At 28.0% G+C, this 25433-nt stretch overlaps 2 protein-coding genes across 18 annotated transcripts in view; both read left to right on the forward strand.

The window, feature by feature from the left end:
- Window positions 1–12037, forward strand: part of LOC126898556 (dynein intermediate chain 3, ciliary-like) — a 14004-nt gene extending 1967 nt beyond the window's left edge. Inside the window, exons 3-11 of one of the 4 annotated variants that reach the window (XM_050672733.1) lie at window positions 410–674; window positions 734–987; window positions 3402–3563; window positions 8163–8205; window positions 8308–8371; window positions 9490–9625; window positions 9692–9838; window positions 10602–10778; window positions 11623–12036. In XM_050672733.1, coding sequence (XP_050528690.1) covers window positions 410–674; window positions 734–987; window positions 3402–3563; window positions 8163–8205; window positions 8308–8371; window positions 9490–9625; window positions 9692–9838; window positions 10602–10778; window positions 11623–11715 — 1341 coding nt within the window. In that variant the 3' untranslated portion in view covers window positions 11716–12036. Of the gene's footprint in view, window positions 1–409; window positions 675–733; window positions 988–3401; window positions 3564–8162; window positions 8372–9489; window positions 9626–9691; window positions 9839–10601; window positions 10779–11622 lie in introns of all 4 variants that reach the window. The other 3 variants (XM_050672731.1, XM_050672735.1, XM_050672734.1) reach the window with 3 other exon arrangements.
- A 9204-nt stretch (window positions 12038–21241) lies between these two features.
- The window catches only part of LOC126898539 (piwi-like protein Siwi), a 37656-nt gene continuing 33464 nt past the window's right edge, over window positions 21242–25433 (forward strand). For 5 of the 14 annotated variants that reach the window (XM_050672683.1, XM_050672682.1, XM_050672681.1 and 2 more), the window contains exons 1-2: window positions 21644–22375; window positions 22431–22533. The gene's annotated coding sequence lies outside the window, so the exon portion shown is untranslated. Of the gene's footprint in view, window positions 21614–21639; window positions 22376–22430; window positions 22534–25433 lie in introns of those variants that run through there. The other 9 variants (XM_050672691.1, XM_050672689.1, XM_050672687.1 and 6 more) reach the window with 9 other exon arrangements.

Consider the following 25433-nt stretch of genomic DNA (forward strand, 5'->3'; position numbering starts at 1 on the left):
CATGACAAAATAGATAGGTATGTCAGCAACTTTGTGATACGCAACCCACTCTTCACCCCATCTATAGTTGGTTCGCCTCATTTCATTGGCCGAATATTTGTATGGTCATTTTCCATAAATATAGTGATAATATTATCATTTATGCATTAATATTTAATGTTGTGCAACAATAATTTGTAACGTATAGAGGAACAATGGAAAATTANTTGTTTAACAATAAAGAGTGAAAAAGATAATGAGTTTATTTTTAGAAAAAGGAATAAAGATCTGGAATCAGTTCCTATTTTAGAAAATGAACGAGTTCCGTTTAAAAAGGAATTTTCCCAACACTGAATTTAATTGATTCAAGTTTAAGATTAACGTTTATTCAATAACATTTATGTTTATTAAATTTTTGAAATTTAATTAGCTCACTGAACATTTCATTAATCAAAATAATTCAATTGATATATACGAGCCCTACTTTGTCGATCCGATTTGCCAAGATGTTCAAACAGTGAGTCCCTCTTATCGAAGTATAGCCGTTATGTCTGATCCAAGTAACCTCACAAGGCCTGTCCAACATCTGTCTTGGTCTCCTGATGAAGCATCTAAGATAGCTGTAAGCTACGCTAACGTAGAATTTGAAACTAGAGGTTCATCAAATAGTCCAAATTCATACATATTTGATCTTGGTAAATAATATCGTTATTATTTCTACTGTAAGAAAACATTTTATTTGAATTAATTGTAGAAGATTCAACTATGCCAAGCTTTATTGTCACATCACAGTTTCCAATTGTTAAACTTGAATTTAACAGTCGTGATAAAAATAACCTTGCTGGAGGTCTAATTAGTGGACAAGTTGCTTGTTGGGATACTCGCAAAGGATCAGACTGTATTGCCATGAGCAATTTAAAGAATAGTCATCGTGATCCAGTGACAGGTATTTATTGGATACATTCAAAAACAGGGACAGAATTTTACTCTGGTTCAAGTGATGGTCAGGTAATAAATAATTTTTTTTTTTTTAGTTTTACAATGAATTATTGACTTAGAATAACTTGAGAGGTCCCTCCCAACAGTGTCGTCTACTGATTAATTTTTTTTTGTTTCTTAATTATATATTGACGATGTAACATTGAGGATATGAAAGAATAAATGGAGGGTATGGTTTTAGTGGGGAGGACGACTGGAGATATAATCTTGGATTTAGCTGTAATATATGACCTTGCTATAGTTAATACTTATTTTAGAAACGGGGAGAACATTATAAATTTTATAAGAGTTGGAGTAATAGATCACAAGAACGATTAATCTAATAAAAGATTGTAAAATTATCAAAGGCGAGAGTGTAACTACACAACATAGACTGATAGTAATAGAGTTTTGGTATAGTGGGAAGAAAGTATACAAAAACAGAATGATTCGATGGTGGTTATAGAAAAGGGAAAATGAAAAAGAGTTTTCAAAAACAGTAAAAGAGTAGACGGTTTGGACTGTCGAGGGAGATATAAATGATGTGTGTAATAGATTTCCTAGCTGCGTAAAGAATACTAATAAATATAGTTTAAAAAAATTAAAAAACACGCTTTTAAAGTACATCGAACTAAAAAGTTAAAAATAATTTTTAAAATTAACTTAAAACAATAATGAACGAAAAATACTAGTATTATTGTGAAAAAAAGCGTGGGTGCTTTATGCCATATTTTTTGTATATTGAGCGCCTGACGCTTTTTTTCACAATAATACTAGTATTTTTCGTTCATTATTGTTTTAAGTTAATTTTAAAAATTATTTTTAACTTTTTAGTTCGATGTACTTTAAAAGCNCATTTTGTCATAAAAATATAAATTTAAGTAGAATTATGTAAGTATATCAAGTTAAAATAAACGCTGTTCATTTTATTCAATATACCCGGCATAATCATTTCATATCAAATAATTTGCAAATTGATCATATTTGTTTATATTGTAGTATAGATATCACAATAGATTGATATCAATCAATAATAGTAAAAGGTATCATAAAAAACAATACAAAATATTAAAGTTGCTGTCAAGTATTTGATTTAAAGAATTGTATTTTGGCGGGCAAACCTACGGCCAATGAAATGAGGCGAACCACTACTATGGGTGAGAAGGGCGGGATGCGTTAAACGGTCCAAAACTCGTTTGTTGCTGACATACCTATATATTTTGTCATGCAAACTACTACCTGTAATATGTTTGACAGCAGGACGTACTTTAAATGACACTAATTGTTGATAAAGCGACTATCACAATTGAATACGTTTCAACGGTCACAGATGAAAGTGTACACTAGTTATGTATGTTAGATATCAATGCTAAAACTCCTATAGAAAAAAGTCCGGAAACATTATGATATGCATTGACTGATAATGCTATATTCTACAAATACCCCAATTAAAAATCGCGTATAAGAGAACGATTTTTAAAATTTCCATTTATGTTCTTTTTACATGCTTTAATGAAAATTTTTTTTTTCTTAATAGATTTGTAGATAATTTGCAATTGATATCATCTTTATAAAATTNTTACAACAGTATAGTCTCAAGGTCATACACGACGGGATACGCGACATAATAACACGTGCCGCGTGGAGTTACAAACTTACAAACGACAAACAAACAACAAACAACAAACATACACGTGAAACTAATATAAGCGTGTTAAAAAGGAGATTGTTGATAAGAGTAGGAGTAGAATGCTTGGAAACTAGGAAACTTAGTGGTGGAATGAGGACGTTGAGAAAATTATAGAGTGTATTTAGAGGTATAATAAGTATGATAGGCTAGTAGTAAAGGAAGGTGAAAAACTAATCTATAGACTTGCAAAAGTAAGTGAAAAATGGTTTAAATAGTATCATAATATAAGGTGTGTAAAAAGTGATAAAGTAATATAAAAGGATGCTAACAAGCGATGTTTACATGAAAAAAAAGTGGAGTATTTTGAAAAATTACTAATTGAAGGTATCCAAGGAAAAATATCAGTTACAAAGAACTAGTTTGTCATTTTGCCTAGTAAGTCAATGATGGAGCTAGTTTTAGGAATCTAGAAATTATGCTGCATGGGTTGCCACTCTAGGAAAACTCATTGTTCCTTATTTTGTTAAAGTAATTTTGCTTTAATAATTGTATAAAATGTTTTTTTAAGTAAATGGGTCAATATTTATGATCGATATTAACCTTTTACCCTTTCTTTTGAATATTTTGTATACCTGTAGTAAAATTTTACGGCTTTCGTGCAGTTGAAACACAAATAAAAATGATATTTAAAAATTCATTTTTTTTTTTTTTTTTGACTGTAGAGATATGTTTTGATAACATAGTAAAATATACTTTATACTAAAGGTATTTAGAAGATGTATATTTTAATACCAAATATTTTTATTTAATTTAGGTTATGTGGTGGGATACCAGAAAACTCGATGAGCCAACAGAAGTTTTATTGCTCGATTTAACGAAAACGGAAGATGAAGAAGAGCAAGATTGGGTAAAGTGGTCACGATCACATGGAATAACTTGTATGGATTATGATCCTTTACTTCCTATTCGGTTTATGGTTTGTGGCTACATTGAATTTACTCAAAATATACAGAGTATTCAAAAAATAAGGAAACTGGTCAATTGTTACGAATAATGAGCAATAAAATTCCGTTTCCCTACTTTCTGAACACTCTATAAACCACTTCTTCTTTTTACGGTCTACTCCAGGAAATGTTTCCTAACCTTACAATAGTAGTTAGTTCGTTGCTAGGAAAAAATTAATTTAATAATAATTACTGTAGTATTGATACCTTGTTCAGCAAACTTAAAATTGTGTTTAAAAATTTTTACTTAATAACGATTTTATTTTTATTAAAATTATGTAGTTAGGCGGAATAAAGAAAGAGATGACGAGTAAAATATTTTAAGCCGCACAATTTTTTAAAACACTTCATTTAATTGAGCTAAAATAGGGATGGGGCTTATGGGGACTCTTTAGAGGAGGTGGCTCTTTAAATACAAAAATAAGTATTTTTAGCTCCCCTAAGTATTTCTTTCTATGTAGTATTCAATCTAATAATGATTGATTTGAAGTACACCTTCCATAATTCTCCATCCTTAGCTTTCCTATTCAATTCTTCATATGAATTACATTTTTAATATTTTATTACCTGACTTATGTATTGTAATCTGGTCTTCTTTTATGATTTTTTCCATCAATTATTCCTAATTAATTAGTTCTAATTACTCTTCCTGTCTAAAGTATAATATATTAATTAATTTCGTTTTTTTTTTGTATACATTCGGACATATCCTTTCTAGAACTCTAAAAGAATTATTATTATTAGAAAATAAAATTTTAGTACTGTTTGAAAAATGGATATTATTCTAAACATTTTAGCTTCGATGCGAAGCTGAAAAGGTATTAATTTTATGATGTGTTTTTTTATGTCTGTTGTCACTTTTTTCAGATCTTATCGTACCAATTTCTTTCAACCATACGTCAAAATATCACAAATCGTATCTAGTTGAAGACATTATCCTTAAAATTTAAAAAAATTTCCCTCATTCCTTATAAATGGAGAAAATCCATTTATTTATATAAATTTTTAAAATCGGTAAATTATGACATTTTGTTCTCTTAAAATAGCCATAACATTTTGAAAAATCAATGTATCAAAATAATATTTTTTAGTAGAAACCTTAGCTATTTTTCTTTCATTTGATATCATTTTTTTTGAAATTCTGACCCTATACTTGCCCACAGAGAAGGATTCAAAATCGTAATTTTTTACATACTATAAATACATGTTACATACTATAAATAAAAAAAAAAACTTTTCCCGATACCTAGTCTTCTATGTGCAAATGATAGTTGAACAAAAAATAAGAGTTAATTTTGCTCTTAGAATAATCCACCAATTTCTTAAAATTAAACACTATCTACAAATTTGCATTGAAGCGTTTCTTATGATAGTGATTTTAATCACCGTTATATATCATCTATACATGTCGCAACTGTGCCACGTCCATATTGTGCTACCGTTTTTTTAAGTTAAAGAGAGTTATTATGTTTATCAAATATTGCCAGAACTTGCAGGATTTCATTTAAGGGGAGACTAAAGTTCCACTTGACACGATCTCACACTGATCAGCTGATCAGCTGTCCTCAAATCACATTCAATAACATCCTTCCATCTCTTTTTTGGTCTTCCTCTACCTCTTCTTCCTTCAACATTTATTTCTATAACTGTTCATCTAAGCATACTCTTCTCTGCTACACTCATTCTCTGCTCTACTTGTCAACCGCTAAACACTCTGAACCATAAATGTATGGTTATAGCTAATTATAGCTGGCCTCACTACAGTCTTTTAGAATTTACATTTCAGCCTCATTGGAATTCTTTTATCGCATAAGACAACAGACGCTTCTCTCCTCTTCAACCACCCGCACTTAATTCTACGTCTTATATCCTCGTCAATACCACCACTCTTTTGCACAACTGACCCTAAATACTTAAAACTCTCCACCTCTCCAATCACGTCCTCGCTTATTGTCACTGATCTCCTCATTTCACCTACCTCATGTTCTCCTTTGTCAAACTCGTACTCTTAAACTTACTTATTCTTAAACCTTTTTCTTCAAGAGCTGATCTCCACACCTCTAGCCTTTAATTAATTTTATCCCTATTTTCTCCTATTAACACTATATCGTCAGCAAACAACATACACCACGGCACCTCTCCTTGTATTTCTCTAGTAATTTCATCCATCACTATAAAGAATAAGTAAGGGCTTAAAGCAGAACCTTGGTGCACTTCAACTCTTACCCAAAAACCTTCTGATACTCCTCCTACGCTTTTTACCCTGGTACAAGTGCCACATATCTTCTATTATATTATTGTAACTTTTCGGGACTCCGTTTCTCATTAATGCCCACTTTAAAACCTCTCTCGGTACTCTGTCATATGCTTTCTCCAAATCTATAAATACCATACACAGCTTTTTCTTCTTTTCCCTAAACTTTTCTATTAGTTGCCTCACACAAAATACTGGCTCCATTGTTGACTTACCAGGCATAAATCCAAACGGGTTTTTAGATACCGATGTCTCATCTCTTATTCACCTTATATATCTATATACACCTTATATAATGATAATCTTTAAACCTTTTCTCTCTTATCTTTGTAAGTCTATGGATTTCTTTCTCGCCTTCCTTTGTTCCTAGCCTATCATACAACTCATCATACCTCTTAAACTTCGTCTTACTTACTGCACACTTGGCTTCTTTGCACAAGCGTTTATACTCCATCCAATCTTCTCTCCTTTTGCTCTTCTGCAATACTTTGAATTGCTTTTTCTTACTTTCTATGATTTTCTCAACGTCCTCATTCCACCACTAGGTTTCCTAGTTTCCAAACATTCTACTCCTACTCTTATCAACAATCTCTATTTTGGTATTCTTTACACAGCTAGGAAATCTATTAAACACATTATTTATATCTCCCTCGACAGTCCAAACCGTCTACACTTTTACTGTTTTTGAAAACTCTTTTTCATTTTCTCCTTTCTATAACCACCATCGAATCATTCTGTTTTTGCATACTTTCTTCCCACTATACCAAAACTCTATTATTATCAGTCTATGTTGTGTAGTTACACTCTCGTCTTTGATAATTTTACAATCTTTTATTAGATTAATCAATCTGTGATCCAATAAATATCCATAAAATAATGTATCCAATAAATACCTGTCACTGGATCACGTTTACTATTCTTTAAATTACTCATGGCAATATAGTCTGATCCTTTGCGAATATCCCTACAAGCAACTTGTCCATTAATTAGCCCTCCAGCAAGGTTATTTTTATATAATATATATATATATATATATATTTTTTTTAAATTTTTTTTTTAACGATTTATTTATAAGACCATCAAGGGCCATAGCGGTCTTCTCCAAATAAGAAGGTTTCTTAACCATTGATATTCCGGGATGGGTCGTTAGTCCGTCGTCATCCCGAGATGGATGATAACTCCAATTACCGAACTGATCACTCGCTCGGCAAATGAATTCGGGCGGTTTCTGAGTTTCAAACCCAAGGCAGTGCGTATCAAGCACTACTGCGTTACCATCCTTCTATCGCAATATTACTAAAAAATTGAATAAAGATTACTGAAATCATATGAAAAACACATTCTGTGAAAGTTTTTTTTTGAAATATAAACTGAGCGAGATACATTTTAGTTTCATGGTTATTAATATCTTAGAAAAAACCAAATTATGGTATGATGAAAATCATTTTAAGGATATAATTTTAATTAACCGTGAAAATTTCTGTCGAAGAAATCCTATGTTATGTTGAAAATTTAGTAAAAGACTATTCTACAAACCTTAGTATTAGTTTAGTGACTACTATGTTACATAAAATGTTTTGATGAAAAATACCAAAAAAAATTTTGGATCTCATATTAAAGAAAAGAAAAAATGATGTCATGGTAATATAACAATATGTAGAAATTGCACTCCATATGTATTTGTTTAATATTTTGCAAGGAAATAATATTTTGAAAATATCCTGGATCTCAAGAACTATGCGTTTTTTGTTCACTGAAGAATTTGCCAGCAATTCCTCCGATGAACGATCATTTTCAGTATTAAAGCGAATTAAAAGTACTAGAACGACTTTTGCTCAAGAACAATGTTATGCTTCAGAACTTTTAGTAATTGAATACGAAGCAGTATTAGAAATAAATCTTAACTAGTAGTAATATTTAAAAAAATTCACTGTGATATATTATCACTCTAAAAATTGGTTGTTTTACTCTTAAGTTTTGTACTTTTCTTAATTTTTCAAAATATACTTTTACTTTTCAGCTCTTGATGCTAAATATTTAAAATTGATACTTATAATAATTACCCATTGATTATTTTTAAAAAGTCAATTATCCAAATTTTATTAAGCTATGGACATTTTCTTCGCGAAAGTAAAATAGTAGATAGATTCCTTGTGTTGAAAATAATTACTTGGAAAAATTACAATAGTTAAAAATGTATGGTGAATATACTAATGTATATCATGAAAAACTCTTGAGGACGACATTATTCTAATATTTTTCAAGTAATGTTTTCTGTATGTTTGTTTTAATAAAAAATATTATGTTTTCTAGACAGATAGGCACTGAAACCGGTTTAGTGTTTAACGGGAATCGTAAAGGTAAAACAATATTTGAAAAAATATCTGGTATTTACAATTGTCATTCTGGTCCTATATACTCAGTGCAGCGGAATCCTAATTTTTTAAAAAATTTTTTGACAGTTGGCGATTGGCAAGTTAGAATATGGTCCGAAGACTGTAAGGATTCACCAATTATGTGGACAAAGTAAATAAAAAATAAAGTGGCTTATTTTAGTCATAATTTTAGTGGTGGTAAAATTATTTAATTATCTGGTAGGTGATTAACGTTTACGACCCTTCCTGATCAACCCAAGCTTTATTTATTTATTTTTTTGAGTTGAATATTCTAAAATTAATATCAATTACGACTTCAATGATGCACATAAAAGTATTAATAACTCTGAAAACTGAACTAATAATATTATATATTAATATATAATATTACTTACAAAAATGACTTCAATTTAAAAATAAATTAAATCAATATTATGTAGATATTTAGTAATAGACACGTTCCATTTAAAATACAATTTAACGTTGTCCATTTAATAAAATTTGAGTCTCTGGCAATTTTGAGGGGTTACAAAAGTACTTTTGCGTTCCTTAAATTTTTTCAAGATTAACGAATGTGACACCATAATTACCTCACTGAAAAAAATGAAAGGTATTCAGTCAATAGCATATTTTAAATTTTAATTTTTTCTTCAATTCGTCAATAAATTTGACATTACTTATTATTCATTAAGTAAGTTAAATTATTAAGAAATAATTCATCCAAAAATGTTTTGTTGAAAGGGATATTTTTAACTAAATTAATTTACTCAAAGAAGTTTTTAGTATATTATTGCAGTACATAAGTTTATAAATTATTTACATAAATTATAAATTACTATTTAATTGATGAAATTATGTAAAATTTATTTTTTTTTAGTTACTTTTTAGTTATTGAATTTAAAAAATATTAGCTTTTAACTTAGCTTATTTTACTCTTAAAAAGTTAAAAAATAAGTGTTAATATTCCTAGTCAAGTAAATTTTTCAAATATAATTTACTCGATACTAAAAAAGTTGTTTTGATTAGAGAAATTAATAAAAATTCACTATAAAAACTAACCTTTTTCTGTTAAATAAATATTATTTCATGTTAATTATAGTTGAGTTTATTTAAGTTTTTTAATTAAATAAATACATGAGGGGGTGATATGAGCTGCCTCTATAAACTTGTCGACCTTAGTCATGGCTCTCATAGCTCCAGGATTAATAAGCCGCTGGTAAATAGGAAAACAAATTATTACTTTTAATTATATAAATTAACTTTAACTAGGCGTCACGAAATAAGATTGATTGATGGTGCATGGAGTGAAACAAAACCATCTGTATTTTATTCAGCTAGAGTAGATGGTTGTTTAGATACTTGGGATATTTTACAAGAACAGAAAAATCCTATAATTACAATCAGAGTATTTAACTGAATTTTAAACACTTCAAAAAATGTCTTATTCAATCTTAAAATATTTAATGTTCAGGTGTCTGATAAAAGTTTAAACTGTGTTAGATGTCACGAAAATGGATCTTTATTGGGTGTCGGTGATATCAGTGGTAATACGTTCATTATTCAAATGAATGACTGGTTTGTGAGTCCTGGAAAAAATGATAAAGCTCTTTTAACTGCAGTAAGTTTTTTATTTCATACCTATTTAGTTATAGATGAATTGCAAGGGTGTATTTAAAACTTCTTAAAATGTGACTCAATTATTTTTATAACGTTATACAAGTTTGAGAAGTGCATACAATAGGGGGAAGTCTAAAAGGGGGGGCCATAGCACTCCATTAGACAATTATTACTATTAACAGTATAGGATATTGGTGCTAGTAAGAGCAGTTATGATTATGCAGTGAAAGAGTAATATTGTTGTTAAGTTGGTTTTTTCCTGTCAACTATTTTCATATGTATAGTTTCAATTAATTTTAAAATTTGTTTCATTATAGCATGTGTTTGTTTTGTATAAAATTTCAATGTAAAAAAAAATTATTTATATTTTTACTAATCCGTAGGAAAATGGTCTTTTAAAACAATTATTGGTTGGGATGGGTTAGTTACGGTAACCAACAAAATTTTTTGCTATCCCAATGCATATTATCTACAATGCCGACCGTATCGGTTATCATGGCATATGTTTTGATACGTTGACTATTGCTGTCCAACGAACTGAGGAAGGAGAGAAAAGTTTATGGGCTTTAACTTGCCCATACACTTGTGTAAATTTAAAATTCATATTTGGTACAAAAAATCATTGTTAAATTGTATAAGATTTTCTCCTCATTTTGGTATTCTAACTAATACTTGTATAAAATATGCTTTCGCCAAAAAATTGGAACGCATTTTTTTTTGGTTAATGAATGGTCCCTCTAAATATTTTGTTATCATTTAAACAGATGTTCGACAGAGAAACCAAACGCGAAAAAATTATTGAAGCAAAATTACGTGAATTCAAATTGAAAACAAAGGCCGCAAAAGAATTAATTTCAACTAAAGATAAACGAACCCAGATAGCCGTAGCTGAAGCGAAATTGATTGAAGAAGCAGAAAAGCAATTTTTTGAAGTTATAACTGTTAGTATACCTCTTTTAAATACTACTTGCTTCATAAACTTGGTGGCCATCGCAAACTTGGGTTAAACTTATTTCATGCGATGACGACACTAATGCCAGGGCCTAAGTTGGATGATAATACCAGTTGTCACAGCATTGCTTATCAAACATTATCAAATGCAACACAAGTGTCACGACATTAAGGCATTTTCTTGTTTTAACTATAATACTAAGTTTTACGCTTTAGTGTCATCGTGTGAAGTTAAATTATTATGAGGTCAATATATCTCATATATTAAAAATATATTCAAAGTAATAATATAAAATTAAAAATATCACTATTTAGAAAACTTTATGAAAATTAAAAAAATATTATTTTTAAGATTAATATGTTGTCAGGAGATTTTATATTTACTATTTACAATAATTTATGAGAGAATCTCAAAATTTTTATGTATTCATATTGAAATAAATCATTTCTAAATATTATATTAATCATTTCTATGGAACTCTTGTTTAAATAGACGCTAATATTGAAATATTCAGAACTATATTCCTTATAGAACAGAGTAATTATTCATAATTAATGAAAAGTTATTTTCTGAAAATTTTAACATATTAAATTATTATATTTCATATATGTTATAAAAGCACGTTTTTGTATAAATAATCAATATTCACCCAAGTGAATTAATATCCTATATTTCACTTTTGTACTGTTTCTGTTTGAATCATTGCCGTTTGATGTAATGATGTAATTTTGATAATACGGCCTGAATTTTTAATTAAGAAATATGATTAACTTATAAATAAAAAGTTTCAGCCCTGTTTGCTTATAGTAAATTTAATATTTATTTTATTTTAGAATGAAGTTAAAGAAAATGAATACATTAAAGGAGAAAATTTTGAAGAAGAAGAATCGATACTTGAAGATGAGAGTCCTTATGTTATAAATTGATATATTATTGTTTTTCAATTATTCAATTCTATTTACTATAAAATTTATGTTCTATTCAAGCATATGAGATCAAATAAACTTATATCTCTGATTATGAAGTATTTCAGAGTTGTCTTTGATAAAAGTTTTAATTTATAATGTATGATTATTTTTATGTAAAATAATTTAGTGTGGTAATTTTTTTTAAATTGAGTTTCAAATATTATATAAAGTTATCCGTATAAATAAGTGCAAACAAATTTCGGCATTCAATTTTTGTATTATATATTCTAATAAATGTTTAAAAGATGTACCAAAAATATAAAGAACACATGATTATATCATTTTTAATTTTAAAATATGTATTTTAAAGGTAAAATATTACTTATAAAATTAAATTTTTAATTGGATTTTCACAAATATTATTCTAAAAAAAAGTTAATTGTGTTTAATATACTTTAAAAAAATTTCATTCGTATTAGTGTTTTTAAATAAAATTATAGCATTTTTAAATACAGAAAAGTATTAAGTATTTTACCATTTATATATTTTACCTTTATTTTATTTCTTTTGTGTCTGTCACTACTATTTTGCAGGTCTCCCTGAACCGATTTTGTTCACATATTGTATCCAATTGAATACATTAAAAAATATTTCGTTCCTATGATTTCGTCTGCTAGGTGTAATGTAGAATTTCATTTTAATTTATATTTGTTTTTTATGTTGTTACGTCGCTATTTAANACACTAGGTTAACAACGATATAAATAAATATTTATTAAGCAATTGAAATATTAAATAGATAATACAACCTGCTAGACACCTAGAGATGTTATAATCCAATAGGGAGCTGACGGCGACACACACCACACTATAATATACGGGTAGCGAAGTTAAGTTAATTATCAGGCAAAAGTAGTGATCGCGAAGATGGTAAAATGTCAACTGTCGTAGGGATATCTTATTATGGCACATTGTCCGTGAATTGCAAAAAGTATTTATGTGTGCAGTCCGCCCTCCTGTTAGTATTGTTGTATGTCACTGTGTTAAATATATATATATATATTAAACGGTACAATGATGTAATGGGAGACAGAGATATGGGCACATGCAAATGTGATCGTATCAATGTTCATACTCGTTCTATACTAATTAGTAATAATCTCAAAAATTTGGAGACAATAAAAAAATTGAATTACAGATTTCAAATGATCGCAAAAATTAATCTAGAAGTATATAGTTGGCTGTGATGAAAATTCCTCACAGAACAGTGTAATTGGGATCGGCTACCCTTATCCTAAACTTTCACTTTCACACTATTCTTAACATTTAACTACTATTTAGGATATAATTAAGGGAATAGGAGTTTATGTTGCTTTTGAAATAATCCACTAATTTCTAAAAAAATAAATACTATAGATTTGCATCGAATATTTTTATATGATATTTTTTAATCACTTTCAGATATCATCTATACTTGTCCCAAATTTGCCACATCTCCAATTTGCCGCGACATCACTGTGCTATCGTTTTTTTCATCAAACAAAGTATATTATTCTTTCAATTTGATGTAGATTTAAAGAAGGTAGGTTTTTTAGAAAATTATCTAAAATTGAAAAGAAAAAAATGTTGATATTATTTTTAAGCCTTCAGTACCTTGTACGTCGGGAGTACCCCGACATAGACACAAAAAAGTACACAAATTAATTAATACTTTTAACGACATGTTCGTCGTTTTTTACTTTTCTCGAGTCCTCTCGTTAGGTACACTGATCAGCCCCAATCCCTCCAATTAGTGAACCACTAAAAAGGTAGACTTTAGACCCGTCAGCACAGTCTAGCTTAAAATTAGCAGACTGATGGGTGGCTCCTCGTCAACCACCAGCACAACTACCTTTTCACTAAAAGACGGTTAAGCCCAAAAACTAGCCAGCACGTACACTAATTATTAAGATCGACTAAAGGACCAGCAGTCCAACCTCGACTCTTGCTGCACACACTTACAATTTTAACAGCACGGTGGATATAGAATATTTAATCTAAGTGCAGGTTTATAAATAGTTATATTAATGGTAAATTAACCATTTAGTGCGAACTATTAANATTATTAAGATCGACTAAAGGACCAGCAGTCCAACCTCGACTCTTGCTGCACACACTTACAATTTTAACAGCACGGTGGATATGGAATATTTAATCTAAGTGCAGGTTTATAAATAGTTATATTAATGGTAAATTAACCATTTAGTGCGAACTATTACATCGATGCCATAAAGCATACTGGACCATTTAACCTTATATTCTTTGTGTGTATGTTGTTTTGAGTTTTAGCTTAATTTTTCTTACTTAGTTTAAAACGTACATTTGTTAAAATAACTAACATTTTGCTTAAAAATATATAAGCTTATATAATTCACAAATGATTCTCTTGTAAGGAAACATATTTCCTATAATTTAACAAACGCTTTAAAAACTATAAATCACCTGCCGAGATTCTATCATCACTGTTCCAGCAGATATCAGGTAAAAGTAGTTTTAACACACTAACTACACTAATCAAGTAATAACTATAAACAAAAGTATTGTATTTATTATGTCTTAAAGAATGATGCTATTATCATTCTTCTTTATTAATACCATCTCCATCAACATTATTTTTAGTTATTACAATACCAATCAATATCAAGACATTATACTTTTTATAAAATAAATTGTAACCTTGACAAAATATACGACGCGCGTTCAAAATGCAACGGGACAAATGTTATTACGTCTAGTGAACATATGATATCACTAAAATTATTAATGAATAGATTCGCCTTCTGGTATTGAGTATTAAAAATAAATTAAAGCTGTTAACTTTTAAACTTAAATTTTGGGTCATTCCATGTGAAATCACCTAATGTGTGTACTGCTATATTTCAGAAATTTTTGAAATTTTTATCATAGACTTCTTAAAGGTCATTGACAACAAAAATAATTTGTTGATGAAGAAATAATTTTTACACCACTTATAGAACTTACAAAATTTACAATTTGTGTATTATGGAAAATCCACAAACTACGTAATTTTCAACATTTAATTATTATTTTTTCCATTTATTCTGCACGAAAATAAAATACTACATACCATTGTAAGCAACTAATTTTAAAGTCGTAATTTTTTCAAATATGTATTTTAGTAATAAAAAATAATTTTATTATTCTAAAAATATAATAATATGTGTTATATTTTTTAGTGTAATAAAGAATAATTTTTATTATTTATTTCCTTTTAATTTATTTTAAAATATAATTTAATTCTATTTATATATTATACATACATATAAGTTTTATTTTTGTTAATATTTTAATATTTCTCTTTAACGACATAATTACCGTTAGAATTAAAATGCTATTGGAAGAAGAAGAAAAAGGAATTTCATAAGCCGAGAAAAGTTTTTTTTTTTTACTGTAGTACTTATAACTTCAGCTTTTTTTCAATAATAACTGATCGGCGAATTTTACTTAAGTGTTTTAATAAAATTGGTGATATACCTAAATTGTTACAAGCGTTATTTATTGTTTCTAAATTAATATCTATAGACTCATACTTGGGTTCTTCATGCTCAACACTCATGTTCAAGTAATCAGCGGAATCTTTCAAACGTTTTAAACATGTTTTACATAAGGCCTTTCCAGGCATTAATTCCAAATTTGAATATTCAAGAACGGTTTGTAGTTTTATTTCAATCAGACCTTTGCGAACAGTTATTTTATGTATATTAAATGGATCAGAACATTTTCTACCAAACACAAAATAAAAATAATCTAAATATTTTTTACTGTGATACTCACAAATTGTAGTTAAAGAACAATTTATTCTATAAGCAAGAAGTTGTTGGTTTTCATTAGAAAAATCAAAAATATTTAATAATATTTGATTATTAATACCGTAAACATATTTGTGACACTCTTCGTTCACTGCTATACCGACTGAGCATTCCATAATAATAAATTTTAACTAATTATAATCAAAAACAATAGTTGAAATCGATTTTATTAACACACAATTCACTAGTCACAACAATAAAAGTTACACATTGACTTGACTGCTCGGTGACACACAATTGTAATTTTATATGGACAATCCTGTAATATTTAAAAAAAATAGATAACCTGTTTTAAATGATATTTAACATTGTCATATTACATGAAGAAATTGATACAAAAGTCACTATAAGTAATATTATAAAATTAAAACCCTATGTATGATATAGACAACTGTTTCACCGACAGTGTTATACTTTCCTTAGTATTAAACAAGAACAATAATTAAAAAAATAGCTGCTTACAATTTTTAATAAAATGTAAAAATATTAATTATTGAGATATAGCTATAGACCTAAAGTCTAACTAATATTTAAAAAAGAAATCAGCTGAAAATATTAACTGGATCAAAAGTTATTTAAGTTGTCAGTGAGTGGTGGGCCACTCTGTATAGTAAACATGGGTCACAGTTTTTACTCGCGACTTCGTGGCACCACAAAGATACTAAATAAAGAAAAGAATAATAAAAACTTTATTGTGTTGGTTAGACTATAAACCAATAAAATAATATTACATGTGTCTATAAAAATGTATGATACATTCAAGACGCCCAATACCCATTTATGCCGTCCGTGACATATTATATAATGGTTGAAAACCCTATTTTTCCTCTCACTTAATTGTCTCTTATTATTCCCTAATATAATATACTCTAGTGTATTCATTGAATGTGTATCTCTAGTCTTTAACTTAATTCATTTCACATAGTTTAAAACTTACATGTGTTAAAATAATCAACACTTTGTTTAGAAATAAATACGCTTTTATTATAATTCACAAATAATTCTCTTCTTATTAAAACATCTCCTATACTTTAAACAAACACTTCAAACAACTACAAATGGTCAGTCGAGATTCTATCATCATCAGTGAATATCAGACAAGAGTAGTTTTAATACACTAATTACATATATTAAGTAATAACCTAGTTATATCCTACTTTATAAGTCTTTCTATTGGTTATTACAATATATAAAACTGTAATAATAGGAATGATTAAGCGAATACCAACCACCTAGTAGTCTGATGGAACTCAAATGTTTTTCACCTTAATATTTTGAAAAAAAAACTCGAAAATGAATCATTAATAAGTAGGCTACATTACTTTTAAGTTTCAAGAAGCGTTTGTTTAAAGTATAGGAGATGTGTTAATAAGAAGAGAATTATTTGTGAATTATAGAAGCGTATTTACACCCAGAGAAAAACCTCGATCTATATAATAAATTCATTGTTAAATTTGATAAATATATCATTACTATTGAACCTATGATATATTTATCTATATGATATTTTTTTTTCTTGTCTTGAACAATAATTATTTATAAGAATAGTTATTTTGTTCGTATTAATAAAACATTATCATAAACCCTTGATAAAATTTCTCTATCAAAATTGATTGAGGTTTTTCTTTGGGTGTATTTCTAAACAAAGTGTAATAGATATTTAGCACTTATGATTTTATTTTATTTATATTTTTATATTGATGATTTTTCTAATAAACCACATTATTATGGGAGATGATAGATATAAAACACCAATACAAATATGAAACATTAACTCAAATTAGTAGAATAATAGATTGCGCATAGGTCTATTCAAGTTTACTTGACTAGCCAATGAGAAGGATTTTGCAATTAAAATATAAAACATTAAGTCTCCCCTTCATAAAACAGGCCTATAAAAGAGCGATTTTTAGCTCATTTACCACCTTATTTTTTTTCTAAAAATCTGGTCATGAAGCGTCTTTGCACCAGACTTTTTCGCGTTTGTGCTCTCTCGGACTTAGAAACCTTTTCACACTTGGTGCTTTTTTTGTCTAACTCTTTTATAAGTAATGTAATAAAAACAATAATAACTTAAACTTTTTATTTTATTTATTTTTTTAATTTTAAATTATTATGAATTATCAAGACAATTAATTTTTTTATTTTGTATTTTGTGAGTTATTCCAATTGAGAATTTTTTTTAATTCTTCAATTGGAGTGTCTATTTAATAAGTGCATTTCGAAAATCTACCTTAACACATCTAGCGGTTGAAACTATTGCAATACAATAGTTTGTGACGTGTCACTAAGGAGATCGTAGAATGTATTTTAAATTTGAATAGATACGTGTTTGATTGATTGCACAAGATACTGATGGTTTGTTGAGATCATTACCCTAGCACATCTAGCGGTTGAAATTATTGGTAAAACAATAGTTTGGGACGTGTCACTAGGGATTGATTCTCATATTCCATTACGTTCTTTTCGGCAAGCAGTTTTTGAATCAGTAAGGTCCGTGCATCGACGAGTATAATCTCCGATGGTGTAGCCAGCCTGTCTCTAACTCTCATATCTCTCATATCAAATACACAATTTCATAAAATATTGATAGTTTGTTGAAGTCATTACCCTAGCACATCTAGCGGTTAAAACTATTCGTAAAACAATAGTTTATAATGTGTCACTAGGGATTGGCTCTCATAATCTATCTGGTTCTGTAAATTGTTTCGATGCAAATCTTTAGATAGTGTTTAATTTTAAAAATTTGGTGGATTATTCCAAAAGCTACATAATCTGCTAGTTTATTATTAATATANCTACATGATCTGCTAGTTCATTATTAATATCCTAATTAAGATAAAGTATGTAGAATGAAAAAGGGATTATTAAAAAATATTATTTCTCATAAAAAAATAATGTTGATCCATACACTTTTCAATATGTCATAGCATTATAAAGTTAAAAATGTAAAAAATAAAATCGAGAATTTTCACACAATAATAGCATTCGGTAGCCATTTTCACCGTGAAAATAAAATAAAGTCCGAAATTTTTTTTTTGCATAATAAATTAAATTACATTAGCTTTAATTTAAGATATATATATAAGTGTCAGACTTTCTGGAACACTTTCAAAAGTTAAGTTGAAAAAGTTTATTTTTTGTGAAAAAGTTGTCATTTTGATTCCCCCCCTGTAGGTAGGTAAAAAGTCAGATTTATAAAAAAAATATACCAAATGATAGGTAAAGACATCATGCATCTATAAAAAAAAGAATTATATTGATTTGGTTATTTTTAAAAAAGTTATGGCAATTTTAAGTAAAAAAAGTTGAAAAAATTTCGAAAATTAGCGTTTTTTAAATTTGTAATTTTCTTGGAGGTTTCCCCCATTTACGGGGAACGAGGGATTTTTTTTCAATTTTTGAGGGTAATGTCTTCGATTAGATACGATTTGTGATCTTTTGACGTATCATTGAAAGAAATCGGTTCGGTGAGAGCTGAGAAAAAGTGGTAACAGACACAAAAAAATAAACACATCTTAGTAAAACCAATGCCTTCTCAGCTTCGCATCGAAGCTAATAAGTTAATTAAAAGTCAGTGTTTATATTTTTTTTACAACAAACGATCAAGCTAGCTGGACCAAGGTAAGAAATTATGTTTCTAAGCATGTCATAAAAATTAGAAAATAGACTTAAGGTAAATCAAGAATAACTTTTGTCGAGGAAATAACAGATAATAAAAAAAAGGGAAATATTATTAATAACTACTTTCTCACCATTCGGATCATAATTAAGGCTTGGCGCCCAACAATTGGACAGTAGTATTTTACATGAACACACACTGTTTCCCATTCATATAGCATGACCAATAAATATTAAGAGTCGTAAAATCCTCCCCCATAATCATTGCACATTTCATTGTAGAATTAATATGACTTAGGTATGCGTCATCCGAATATAATTTTCCTTCAATTTACTTTTTACGACAAACCACGTGTGGTGGTAGTATCTTAATAAAGAGTTCATGAATATATATATTGTATGCTTTATTTTCACTTTGTAGCTAAACGTACTTCAACAATCCGTTAACCATAACATCTATATTCTATTATTATTCCTCTTTCTTAATTATAAAAAAATATAAACATCACACATATGGCCAATTATTTTATTTCCTTCATCTTTTCATTCTTTTTACTATTATAATTATCCTCCATATTACTTTACTTTCTTTTTTTTACGACAAAAGTGATGATTATTTTAACACATGTAAGTTTTAAACTATGTGAAATGAATTAAGTTAAAGACTAGAGATACACATTCAAAGAATACACTAGAGTATATTATATTAGGGAATAATAAGAGACAATAAAGTGAGAAAAAGAGATAAATGAGTGAGTGGAAAAACAAGGTCTTCGCCCTTATATAATGTGCCACGAATGGCATAAATGGGGATTGGTCGTCTTGAATGTGTCATGTTTTTTTGTAGACATATTCAGTCATCAGTTTGTATTTGTGTTTTATGACAAACGTACCTATATTCGATACCCACGTATTACTTTTAATTTTATTCTTTAGTCTATACTCTTTAACTATTTTATAAATACGTATATGCGCTAATAAGAAAACTAATAGTGGGTATACGCCGTATACCCGCGTATACGCTCCACGACACCTCTGCGGCGAGTACTATCTTCGAAAGTCTAGCCACTTAGCTCTATGTCAACTCTCATATGAAATACGATAGTTTAAAGTTACTAAATAGATTAAAGTCAGTTCTTTTATTTTTAAATATATATTTAAAAAAACGATTAAGCTAGCTGGACACAAGGTAAGAACATGGTCGCATTTGGACATTTGGCACCCCTAGAAAATTTTTTGATCAAAATAAATAAGGTCATAATTAGTAGAATCGCGACCACGTTACATATTTTTTTGGTTATGAGAAAAACATAACAAATTCAATTTTTTGACGACAAATTTTTACGTAATACTAGATATCATCGTGTTTTGTAAAATTTTGTCGAAAAATATGCTATAAATTTGATGCCGGAAGCAGAGGGTTACCCTATGCCCCCATCAAATGCGGGGGGCCTGGGTAAGAAGTAATATTTTTAAGCATGTCGTAAAATATTAAGGATAGATTATGACTAAGCTATAAAGTAGATTCTTTTTGAGAATAGTAACATTATATTGCAACGCAAATAACTCAAAATATTACCGTTAAAACATTATTTGATTGTCACCCTCATTGCAAATAAACACGTGCATTGTGAATGCCTCAATTGTGTGTACTATCGGCATAAAGATCAATTCAGCTAATAAAGCTTGGAGCCTAACAATCAGACTGTCGGATTTAAAATAACCCCACGTTGTTTATTTTAGATAGAATAGTCGATAAAAAAAATCAATAGTCGTTAAATCAATCTTATTGAATTGCATAACGCCTGAAACTGCACCGTTATACATGTACACCTTTTTTTTTCCATTTCGTTGTAATTTATTTTGTACCCTAATGTCAATTTCAGCTAAATTCAGTTATGATTGGCTAGCCCGGCCTGAACTGAACTTGATATTCGGATATAACGACACAGCACCGATCCCGCTTAAAATGGGCGCTCTCTCGTGTTTCTTTTGACTTCAGCCGTCTAGCTATTACTATGAAAATACTGCGTATTTCAGTTCATGATACTTGGGAGTAATGATGACAGAGTTTTTGGCGGTCTTCAATTGTAAATTTCTGATTATGCGTTTTTATCGTGGTAACAGATCGATGTTCTCATCAACCATTTTTCGTTCTCTCCGGCGTTTTTGTGTGTTATTATATTTTATTCCGTGACTTGTATACACAGATATTATAGACATTTACATTATTAGCTTATTAATTTTTAAGGCCGCTGTCATTAATTATTTCATACCGTAAAACCATCTCGAATACTTAATTTTATTTCATGTGTGTTTCATGTGTTTTTTCTAGCCACGTCGTCGACAAGATAGACAGTTTATCAACATTTTTTACAAATAACTGATAACAGGCTTGTATTTCATTGCAATCGGTTAAATAATTCGGTAGGATTTATATATTTTGCCTAATTAATTTTTGATAACTATTATCAACAACTCTATTAAATAGAAATTATTCAGGTTATAACGTTTAAGCAACTATATTTTTTAAACTTAAATGGATTATACAATCTTCAAATTTATAAAGATTTCACCACTGAATCGTAAATATTTTAATTATTTATAATGATTTATATATATGGCGAATATCAACTAACCTTTTTTGAGGTCGGGCAGCTGGTCTAGTTGAACATATGGATGATTTTTATACATAGTAAAAGAGTATGTAACTATCAGAGGGTGCGTCCCGATCGTGCAACAATATCCTATGTATGTATCAACACATATATACGTACACCAATACTGGTTGCATGTACTCTGCCAGCTTTTCATACCTACTCGTTGCATTTAAGTGGTTGTACTCAATTTTAAATGTTAGTGTACCATCTAGTTTTTAAAGATTGAAATTTATTATCCTTAATGCTGTTGAAATTAAGTAATCAGAATTAAATATTTTTAATTTTAAATAATCAGATAATTTCTTTTAAATTGTTTTTATATAGACCCATTGGTCAATGTTATGTTCTTCTAATTTCTTAAAAATGTTTATGAAATAAAAAAAATTGTGTTTATAATTTTGTTAACTTTTAAATTTAAAGTTTTTATTGTAGCTTCTTAATTTTTTAATGTAACTTATTTTTAAGTTGGTCATATGAAACAGTTTCGAGTCTTACTTCTCTAGAAAAAATTGTAGGAGTTTTAAATCAGGTATATATTTAAAATAATTTTATATTACTAAAATAATAAAATATTTTTTTATTAGAGTAATCTCTGCAATATTCCTGCATAATAATGACTTTCCTTGATATGCAGTATTTGATTTAAATGTTTTGGCTGTAAGAGTTGTCTGTTAAAGAAAGTAAAAAGTAATGTATAAGAAAATGTTTTTGTTATACATAATAGCATGTTAAAAATATATATTTAGTAGTAGATCAAAGTAATAACATTTAACGGAAATTATTAAAAAAAAAAATTAATTTTGCTTATGCAATTAATACTTATATCATTTAAACATGTCAGTTTTTTTCTTCTAGTAAATTTACGCAAATTCAATATTTTTGTGAGGCTTTGAATTGTATTTAAATATTAATTTTTTTAGTATTTATGATTAGACAAAGGTTGGCTTAGGATTTTACTTTATTGTTTATATATAATCAAAAATTTTGTGGAGGCGTCTAATATATCCTGATTAAGATTTCCTTTAGTTTCTTTATTATTGGCAGTCTATTTAAGCATGCCATTATTGTATGATTATATATTATTTATATTTTGTTGTATTTTATAATATATTTGTTAAAAATAGCAGTTTTAATTAATATACCATTTAAATTTTAAATATTAAAAAAAATTATGTATACACATACAGGCTGATCAATTATGAATCAAACACTCATTTACTCATAAAAGTATTGTATATTTTCAATTCATTTAAAAGAAAATATTGTTTCAAATAACTACAATAATATGTAGTAAAATTTATTTTTTCATTACTCCAGGGTTAAAATACCTAACATTTTCTCTAAGGTTTCCATTTTTAGTCAATGTGGTAAAAAATAAATTTCAAACAATTTTGTTCTTATACTATTTTTTATTTTATAAACCTTGTTAATGTTAAGTGATTTTTGACTAATTTCTATTAGTAATTTGATGAGATAGTTTCTATGATTATTTATTTAGATGTACCTCCCACTAGTTAGATGTTTGAGTAGAGTGACTAGAAAAGATAGGATACGGAATGAAAATATAAGAGGGAGTATAGGTGTAGCATCAATCATAGATAAGATAAGAGAATATAGACTAGGATGGTTTAGTCATGTTATGAGGAGAGAGAAATCGGAAGCAGTATGAACAGTTGTAAAAATGAATGTTGAATCAAGAAGTAGAGTAAGACAAACAAAGAGATGAAGGAATGTAATTTAATGAAATATGAGGACGGCTGATGTGAGTGAGCATATATGATGTAGGTGAACGTGTCAAGTGAAAGTTTAGGATAAGGGTGACTGATCCTAAGTAGTTGGAATTAATGCGAGGAAAAAGGAAGAAGATTCAACTTTAAAATTTGAAAATGTAAATAAAAGAAATTACCCAAAAAATTTTGATTTATGAAATCAGTAAATTTTGAAATTTTTTTTTTTAAATATTGTAACTTTTTTAAAATGAATGAAATAAAATTCATTTTTTTTGTAAATACCTTATGTATTTACCTATAACTGTGTATTTTTTTGAAAATATGATCCTTTACCTGTTAAAAGGGTATTCCAAATAGTATATTTTGTACAAAAAGTTAACTTTTTACCAAATGTTTAAACTAAAAAAGGTATTTTTGTGTTGTTGTAACTAAAAATTATTACAACTCAAAAATTTATAGTATTATACTGCTAATGATAGGCTCCCATTTATTTTGAAAGTTATCCTTAAAATATATTGTTATAAATAATATATTTTTACTATAAATTTATATTTTCAATGGTTTATAAAAATAAATTAAATTTTAATCTATACTTGTTTTTAAAAAAAATAATTATTTAACAAAAAATTAGGAGGTAGTATGCCTAATAAAATAAAAATTTCTTAATTATCAATTCTGTTTTAAAAAAGTTATTTTAATATAAAGTGAAAACTAAAAATATGAACATTGACTTGTACATGTCTCTTTATTACTAGGACTAAAGAGAATTTTTAAATGTAAATAACTATATAACTGTAGTTTTATATTAATAAATATATATAACTTAAGTCTAATATAAAATTCTCCAAGAGTAGAATTTAAAGTTTGAGATATTTTTACAATATTTTTTTATCTGTTAAAAGACATTGTAATTATTTCACTGATTTGCGAATATGCTCTGGCCAAAGATCTATCTGTCTCAAATTTACAAACTTACATATTTCATACAAATTAAAGATGATATTATTTTTTAGCAATCGACGTAAATTTCATTGCTTTTTAAGTGATGGTGATAAACTAAGTGCAGTTAGTAGTATTTAAACATGTAGCAATTCTATAACCACCATAGTGCTGTGATCAGAATACATGGTAGTCATTACGTAGCTACAGCATAATATACACACATAGACTTAAATGTGTAGTACGTAATATTTAATACTTCCATAAATCTACTATATAAAATTCCATGAGTTTGGGTATGTACATTATTTTGTGTTAACTTTAAAAAGTCTTTTAAGTGTTCGAGAGAATTTATTTAAATTACAAAAATTCTGGGATTCTACTTTTAAGAGGTGAGATAATACGAAATAAAATGAAGGGCATAGGTAAAAAACCCAGCACAAAGGGGTTGCGGCACAGTAGTGACGTGCATAGTTGGGTCAAGTATAGTGATATTTGACAGTGATTAAAATCATTGAAATTAAAATAAAAAAAAAACGCTTCGATGCAAATCTTTAGATTATGTTTAATTTTAAAAAATTGGTGGATTATTTCAAAAGCTACATGATTTGCTATTTCCTTATTAATATTCTGATAAAGATAAAGTATATCGAATGAAAGAGGGATATAAATATTATTTCTCATAATACTTTCAAAATTTAAGTTGAAAAAGTTAATTTTTTGTAAAAAAGTTGTCATATTGAATCCTCATCTGTGGGCAGGTTTAGGTTCAGATTTATACAAAAAATATGCCAAAGGATAGGTAAGTTTTAAATATTTATAAATTATTAAGAAAATTAATTTTTTAGCTTCGATGCGAAGCGGAGAAGGTATTAATTTTACTATGATGTGTTTTTTTTTTTTTTTTTTTTTTTTTTT

This window comes from Daktulosphaira vitifoliae, unplaced genomic scaffold (genome assembly GCF_025091365.1).
Source record: "Daktulosphaira vitifoliae isolate Bord-2020 unplaced genomic scaffold, ASM2509136v1 Scaffold_2, whole genome shotgun sequence".
NCBI lineage: Eukaryota > Metazoa > Arthropoda > Insecta > Hemiptera > Phylloxeridae > Daktulosphaira > Daktulosphaira vitifoliae.